Below are 8,036 nucleotides of genomic sequence, written 5' to 3'. Positions count from 1 at the left end.
CTTGTCCCTTACGGGGTCACGGGGAACCGGAGCCTACCCGGCAACACAGGGCGTAAGGCCGGAGGGGGAAGGGACACACCCAGGACGGGACGCCAGTCCGTCACAAGGCACCCCAAGCGGGACTCGAACCCCAGACCCACCGGAGAGTAGGACTGCGGTCCAACCCACTGCGCCACCGCACCCCCTCGTGCTTCAATAACAGCTGTGTGAAAATGTGAAAATCACCGTAGGCACCTTAACATTGCTGGTCACTGTGGAGAAAAGCGTCAGCTACTTGCACAACTGTAATTTTGCTCCATATAAAGGAAATAATATGACAACTGGCATACAGACAGATGTTTGGAATAAATGACAAACAACCTTTTTTCATTTTATTACTTTACCCATTAGATGCTGCTTAGTGTTTTTCTGTGGTTTCAATAAAATTATGTAGCTTTTCGGAGCAAACAAACATAACAACAACCCAAAACTAGATGCGAGAATAGCAAAGATCTCCACAGCCACTGTGAATTTTCCAGGTGAGCTCACATAGGCAGGAATAAAGGCGAGCCACACAGCGCAGAAGATCAGAATGCTGAATGTGATGTACTTTGCCTCATTAAAATTGCCCGGCAGCTTTCGAGCCAAGAAGGCCAACACAAAGCAGAGACAGGCCAGAAGCCCAATGTAGCCCAGGACCGACCAGAAAGCCCAGTCGGAACCCACGCTGCACTCCAGGATGATCTTGGATCTGCTGTACTGAGTGTTCTTGAAGGGGAAGGGAGGCGCAGCAATGAGCCACATGGAACAGATGAGGACCTGCACTAAAGTGCAAGCGAAGATGATGACCCTCTGCTGTTTGGGTCCGAGCCACTTCATGATGTTGTTGCCAGGCCTGGTGGCTGTAAAAGCTGCGAGCACCACTAGAGTCTTGCTCAGGATGCAGGAGATGCAAAGGGAGAAGGTGATGCTGAAGGCAGTGTGGCGCAGCATGCAGGACCACACTGTAGGCTCTCCGATGAACAGAAGTGCACACAGGAAGCAGAGAATGAGAGAGAGGAGGATGAAGAAGCTCAGCTCGGAGTTGTTGACCCGAACGATTGGAGTGTTCCTGTGGCGGATGAACACCAGCAGGATGGCGGCGGTGAGGCAAGCCCCCACTACAGAAATGACTGTGAGGGTCAGCCCCATTGCATCGTGGGTGAGGAACTCGACTGCTTTGGGTATGCATTCTGTTCTGGCTGTGTTGGACCAGTAATCCTCAGGACATGGTGTGCAATCTACTGAATCTGAAAATGAAGAAGTCATATAGTGAACCACTGAATCTGATAGTGACACAAAGGTGATGGTGACAAAGTGTAACGAAACACACCTGTCTGATTACTAATCTTGCCATCGTCACATGGTACACAGTCAAAGCAGCAGAGAGGCTCCCCACGACGAACAGCCTTCCTGGATCCTGGAGTACAGCTGTCACTGCACACAGACACCAGCACCTGCTCAGGAGGGAGCACAACCAGGTGTCACTGCAGACACAGAGCAGTGAGGGAACGCAGCTGGATGTTGCTGTTAAAACCCATGACATGCAGTCTGATTGACAATCTAGTGCTGTGCCAGAGAAGAGATAAGATATATTAGCAGATAAAACTTGTACATTTTTGTTCATTTTATCTACTTGCTTGCTCCTACAGGACTAAAAGTTGAAATGGCAGTGACAGACCCTTGACTAAGTGTCATTATGCACACTTACCTCTTAATGACACATTAAGAGACACAACAGAAGGTAGTGCTGCAGCACTCTGTTCTTAATGTAATGAATATAACTGTACCTCTACTCCAGGTGTGTCCACTCAGAATAAAGTCAGATTATGTTATTTTTTCAAAAATGAAATAAAATTGCTTGTGAAATCCTACTTGGTTGATTTTTAACTAATAATAATGAAGTTGATTCAGGGAAAATATAGCTGGATAGTGCAAAAGAAAAGCCCTGCAAAGGGTGGTGAAAACCTCCCAACGCATCACTGGCACACAACTACCTGCCATTGAGCTTCTTCACCATGGCAGATGTTTGCGCAGAGCACACAAAATCACCTTGGACTCCTCACTTCCAAGTCACAAACTGTTCAACCTCCTTCCATCCAGGAGGAGATACAAGGCCATTTGCAACAGAACCAGCAGGTTCTCGGCCAGTTTCTTATCTACAGTCATCACCCTAACGAGCTCTACACTACACCGTTAGGTCACTGTTGTCTCACTGACGCTTACTATTTTTTTAACTGCCTGTAATCATTATGCGGTTCTGCTCCAGCTTGTACTTCCTACGTTATTTCTATATAATAATAATTATAATTGTGAATAATAGATAATTCATAGCATTTCCTAGTTATCTTTGTGTGTGTATGTATATGCATACATATGTGTATATAATATGGATAAATGTATATATTTATATTTTATATATATATGTAGGAGGTGCGGTAGCGCAGTGGGTTGGACCGCTGTCCGGTGGGTCTGGGGTTCGAGTCCCGCTTGGGGTGCCTTGCGACGGACTGGCGTCCCGTCCTGGGTGTGTCCCCTCCCCCTCTGGTCTTACGCCCTGTGTTACCGGGTAGGCTCCGGTTCCCCGTGACCCCGTATGGGACAAGCGGTTCTGAAAATGTGTGTGTGTATGTATAATATAGATATGTATATTACCTATACACACGGTGTATTATCCTTGCTACTGCTGTACATACTCTATAGATATTTATATATATACATTACTACTGCTACCTGCTCAGTTTCTGTACATACTCTCTGTCATATTCTATTTATTTAATTGTTGTACATATATTTCTTATATTTAACTGCACTTGTTTATTTCCATAATTCCACTATTTACACTTCTGGTAGATGCTGAACTGCATTTTGTTGCTGCGTACCTGTACTATGCAATGACAATAAAGTTCTATCTATCTATCTATCTATCTATCTATCTATCTATCTATCTATCTATCTATCCTCATTTTTTAATATGTCTGCTAACATGTCTGAATGAGTACGTAGAACATGTATCACAACATGTCATAATTGTGAAATTGCTTAATTGATCAAGGAGGGGCACTTACCTCCACTTCACCCTACAGAACTTGAACAGATGGTATCGCATGTACTGAAATACACAGTGTGTGCAGCTTGCCTCACTCTGGTGGCCTGTCCACACGATCTCCTCTTCCTGGATGAAGAGTTCCTTCCCAGCATCCTTTGAGCCATCAAACATCCCCACTTTGACAAAATCAGTATTCCCTGCTGCACCTCGCTGCCAGTTGATCAGATCATATGATGAAATTGCATCTCCTTTCTCATTGAAATTCACCTTTTCTTGTAAAATAGTGAAGGAGACCTCTTGAAGATACTGCTGAAGCTTATGAATGACAAAAATGGATAATGGCAATCTGTGCAACTAATCTGCATCTAAGTAAAATATGTGCTGAACTTGTAAAATTTTTTGGTACCTAAATGGCTGCCACCTTATATATTTCTCATAGAAATATTATCACATGAGGAAGTATAATATCAATCTCAACATGAGAAATGTGTAAAATTTTACCTCCCATGGGTAAATATTTGTAGTATTGGCACATGAGGAGTTTTGGAAAGGCTCTCTCCCAGGCTCACAGTTAATGAGGTTGTGCAGAGAGTGAGCGATGGCATACACAGCTTTATACACATTGTAGGTCACGCGAAGGTTGGAGGTGTTCAGATAGCCAGAATGCTGCTCCCGAATAGGTTCCTCACCTGTGCAGGTGGGCAGTTGGGTGGAGTTCTGGCTTGTGCTGCTGAGGAGATTTAGAGAGCAACCATATAAAGCTGCCCACAACTCCTGCACCATGGTGTGATTGGGATACCTTAATGGGTTCACAGTGAGCAGGTAGTTTTTGAGACCAGGAACTTTTCCTTGGCGGATGGCAAAGCCAATGGTTCCAACCATAAAAGGGTAACTGCTTGCTAAGACAGAGGCCGTAACCCAGGCTTCACTGGCAATCCACTGAATACCGGTGATGTTCAAATCCATGTATTCCTTTAGCAAGGGGTACAACTCCCCCTCACCAGCAAAGTTAATGACAACCTTTGCCGTGGATTGCTTCATCACTCTGAGAATTTCATGGATTCTTTTCTGGTCGTATACTTTGGGTATCATTTCATAGTAGGCCAGACAAACGCCAATGTTTCTGAATTCTCTCAACAGTCCTTGTAATGCGTATCTGCCATAGTCATCATCTTCAGTGACGATACCAACCCATTTCCATCCAAATCTCTGCAAGAGCTGGGCAATTGCTTTCACCTGGAAATCATCACTTGGAACAACTCTGAAGAATGTTGGGTATTGTTTCCTGTCACTGAGACAGGAGCATGTAGAAAAGTAGCTTATCTGAAAAATTGTTGAAAAACATCAATGCTAGCAGTAATAACAATCGTGCCTTTTGCAACTGAGAAGTGTGAGAACAATTTGATGCTTATAGAAAATTTAGTATTTCCTTTGACAAAACCATCAGTGTCATACATGCCCTGCTTTACTATTTCATATATTTACCACTTCTTTTTTGTGTTTTGGTCTGTTGCAGTGTCAGTTTTCTTTGTTTACATTTACACTTATTTATTTAGCAGACACTGTTCTCCAAAGCGACTTCCAATGGAAACTATGTAGTGTCACCAGCCCACACACCTTATTCACCAAGGTGATTTACACTGCTAGATACACTACTTACAATGGGTTACACATCCATGCATCAGTGAAACTGTTATGAGTCATATATTATTTTAGATTCGTTTTTAAATAAACGCAGCAAAAGTGTTTGAAATCTAACAGAATATTTTTAAAGAAAAGGTAATCTTACACTCCACTAGTAACAAATGACATAGCGTTTTTATTTTAATTATTGCCCCCTTTTAAACATATTAATTTTAGCACTAATACATTTGCATTTCTTTTAAAATGTATTGTATAATTATACTCCAAAATAAGATGAACTGAACTATGTGACAGAGTTGCCTTGTTTTGTTTCTGAAGCAGTTGTACTTTAATAATTTTTTTACGACATTAAAATAAATTCATACACTATTTCCCCTATGTTTGGAAGTTAGCATGTGGTACACTTACCATTGGAATTCTGAAGGGCTGCAGGGTATTAGAGGCAACAACAGATTGAGATGATCCAGAATCTCCAATTACAGCCAGAAGTGGAGCTGCAGCAAAGCACATGGCATTCTGAGTTTCTTCTGGTCCATTCAGCACACCCAGAACTGCCCACTGTGCTGCTACATGAGTTTCACAGGAGTCATAGATCTTGTACCCCAGTGTGAAGTTTGGCAACAGGTTCTGGTTCTTGTTGATTTCTTCTATTGCAAATCTCATGGCCTGGGCCCATCGGAAAGCCCTAGGGTCAAATCTGAAGAGACACCAACACTGGAGTATTAGATACAATTTACTTGGAAAGGAAAAGAAACCAGGATCTATATGGATCTGTGATACCATCACCAGGAAGAAAAAAAGTTTGTGTTTGAACTATGATCAGGTTGCTTAAATGTTAAAGTTAACTACAATAAATCCAACATGGAAACTGAGGAAACTAAAAATTGAAAAGTAGACACAATCAGTTCACCCAAAGCACTGGGGAGCAGTTGGTTTGTGCATGTAATTCCAGTATAACATCTCCACCCTGTAGTGCATCGGGAAAAGTCCTCCAATCATGAAGTGTCCATTAGCAAGGAAACTCGGCTCAAAGTGACCCTGCAGAAAGCAGCTGGAGGCTGATATGGGGTTTGTTTGCCCAGGAACAAAGACAGAGTCAAGGTAAAACAGGATCCAGTAAAACAGATGAGTCATCTTCTGATAGGCTGGTTTCAAAGTGAAGAGAGGCTAAGGAAGGAGCCCTTTTTATTTACCATCTTTTCATTACCTCATCTGTCTCTCTGGGATAAAATGTTGTCAAAGGATTTCAAGGCATCATCCTCATCAGACTGACAGTTAATGAAAGATGTATATAATTAATCTTGCTATCAATTTTGAGTAACCTTATGAAGAACGTGCCACAGGGATATAGAGCCTAGGGAATAAAGGGAGTTAAATATTGGCTTACATCTGAAAAAATTGAAAAAAAAAAAGAAATCTGGTAAAATTATAGTCCTGAGGTCTTCAATTTTGAATTCACTTATGTAAATTGTAGTTGTACAGAAGAACTAATGTGTCTTCCCCACCCATTCTTGGAAGACTTTGCCAGTGAGTGGAAGAGACAGGAGGAGCAACATCCATCCTCTAGTGCTAACGTAATGGCCAGTAGCTCCCTATTTTCGATGTCATAATTGCACTCAGTGAGTGACAGTTTATGAGAGAAGTCTGCATAAGGATGGAGCTTTGCAGGGGTGCCCTGTCTCTGGGGCAGAACCGCTCCGATGCCTTCAGTCGAAGCATCTACTTTGACAACGAAAAACAGCGAGGGATCAGGGTGCCAGAGCACTGGGATGGTTGTAAACTGTTATTTAAGCTCCTGGAATACGTTCAATGGGATGGGTCAAACGGGGCCAATATAGTACTGCACAAACTTTGGCTGGGTCCATTGCCAGTGTGTCCGAGCCAAGGATGAAGCCCAGGAAGGCCACGCACTCCTGGTAAAAGAGGCATTTCTCTCCCTTAACAAAGAGATTAATTTCCAATAGATATCATAGGACCTGACGTACGTGCTCCACATGCTTGGCCATAGAACGTGAGAATACCAGTATGTCATCCAGAATGCACTTGTTCACCAAACCCCCAACACATGGTTCACAAAAGCCTGGAAAATGTTGGGAGCATTAGCTATCCCGAATTGCATCATCAAAAGTTCATAGAGACCCAGGGCAGTGCTAAATGCTGCTTTTCACTTGTCACCCTCGCAAGTGTGGTTCAGATTATATGCACTATTTAGGTCCAACCTGGTGAAAGCCTGCACCCCATGGACCTGTTCCAATGCCACCGTGATAACGGCAAGAGATGGGAGTGTTTTATTCTGATTTCATTAAGACCACGATAGTCTATACAAGGACACAGCCCATCGTCCTTATTACCTAAAAAAAATTAGCCTGCAAAGGCTGGTGAAGTAGATGGTCTGATAATGCCTGAGACTAGGGCCTCTATCCATCCATCCAGTATCAGTAATTAGTTGTTAAATGCAGTGTCACAGTAGTCCAGAGCTTATCGTTGAAGTGCATGGTATGAGGCAGAATATATCTTTTATGAGATGCCAATCCATCACAAGTCAATCAGTCATCCTCATTATCATGGCTTTGCTTTGCGAACAACAATTTAGGAATGGGGCTGCCCACATCTGCTGCAAGCTCACTGGTGGCTGACGAGGCCAATGCGGGACAAGCCAGTCAGGCAGCCACTGCAAGGGAAAGTCTGCTCCAGTTATACTGCTGGACGCTCGGTCGCGCCATGACATAGCAAGCTCTGTGAAAAGGGATGGGGGGGATGAGATGATGTGGCTACTGTCATGGTCTGGTCTGAGGGAAGCGGTGGACCCAAGTGCAGAGCGATAATCGTGGTGGTGTCTTTGGGGAGATCCAAGAGAGGAGGTCAGAGGACAGGCAAAGGGTCTTCGAGGTGCGAACGTCGTAACAGGGAGGATCCAAAAGGCGAGGTCAGTACACAGGCAAGAGGTCGATGATCAGAAAGAGGCAGTAGATCGGGGGAACAAGGGACGGGTTCGGGGAAGGCGTTCGGGAACAGGAAATGGCTGGAGAAGGTCGCTAACGAGGAGGCAGATCAAGGTTCTGCATCAGCTGGTGGTCTGACGCAGCCTTTTATGCCGTACTCTGCGTTGCATCCCAGGTGTTCCGTGTTGGCCCGGAGGTGAGGACGTGGCAGTACCCCCCCCCCCCCCCGAGGAGCGGTCCCGAACACTCGACGGTGACCAGGGGGATGGCCTCGAGGCCGAGGTACGGGCCGATCCGGATGACTCCTGTGGAAGTCGGCGATGAGGCTCGGATCTAGGATGTCTCGTGCCGCTACCCAGCACCGTTCCTCAGGTCCGTATCCT

The 8,036-nt window shown here is 44.4% G+C and overlaps 1 protein-coding gene across 1 annotated transcript; it reads right to left on the bottom strand.

Annotated features, from left to right (window-relative positions):
- Positions 1-366: 366 nt before the first annotated feature.
- LOC108932259 (extracellular calcium-sensing receptor-like) lies at positions 367-5,770 on the bottom strand. The gene is made up of 6 exons (XM_029255673.1): positions 5,622-5,770; positions 5,120-5,408; positions 3,569-4,390; positions 3,158-3,382; positions 1,352-1,475; positions 367-1,268 (listed from the first exon to the last, which is right to left on the bottom strand). Exons 1-6 carry the CDS (start codon positions 5,708-5,710, stop codon positions 367-369), a joined length of 2,451 nt encoding a protein of 816 aa, XP_029111506.1. The 5' UTR covers positions 5,711-5,770.
- Between the last annotated feature and the right edge of the window lie 2,266 nt (positions 5,771-8,036).

The sequence above is a fragment of the Scleropages formosus genome, chromosome 10, assembly GCF_900964775.1.
Source record: "Scleropages formosus chromosome 10, fSclFor1.1, whole genome shotgun sequence".
Lineage (NCBI taxonomy): Eukaryota > Metazoa > Chordata > Actinopteri > Osteoglossiformes > Osteoglossidae > Scleropages > Scleropages formosus.
Note: the sequence above shows the minus strand (reverse complement) of the source record. Positions and strands in the feature narration are given on the sequence as shown.

Coding starts and splice junctions, on each gene's coding strand:
- LOC108932259 (XM_029255673.1), bottom strand. CDS start 5,710: ATGATTGGAGGACTTTTCCCGATGCACTACAGGGTGGAGATGTTATAC. Junction 5,409..5,621: donor ACTGCTCCCCAGTGCTTTGG/GTGAACTGATTG, acceptor GTGTCTCTTCAG/ATTTGACCCTAGGGCTTTCC. Junction 4,391..5,119: donor AGCCCTTCAGAATTCCAATG/GTAAGTGTACCA, acceptor ACAATTTTTCAG/ATAAGCTACTTTTCTACATG.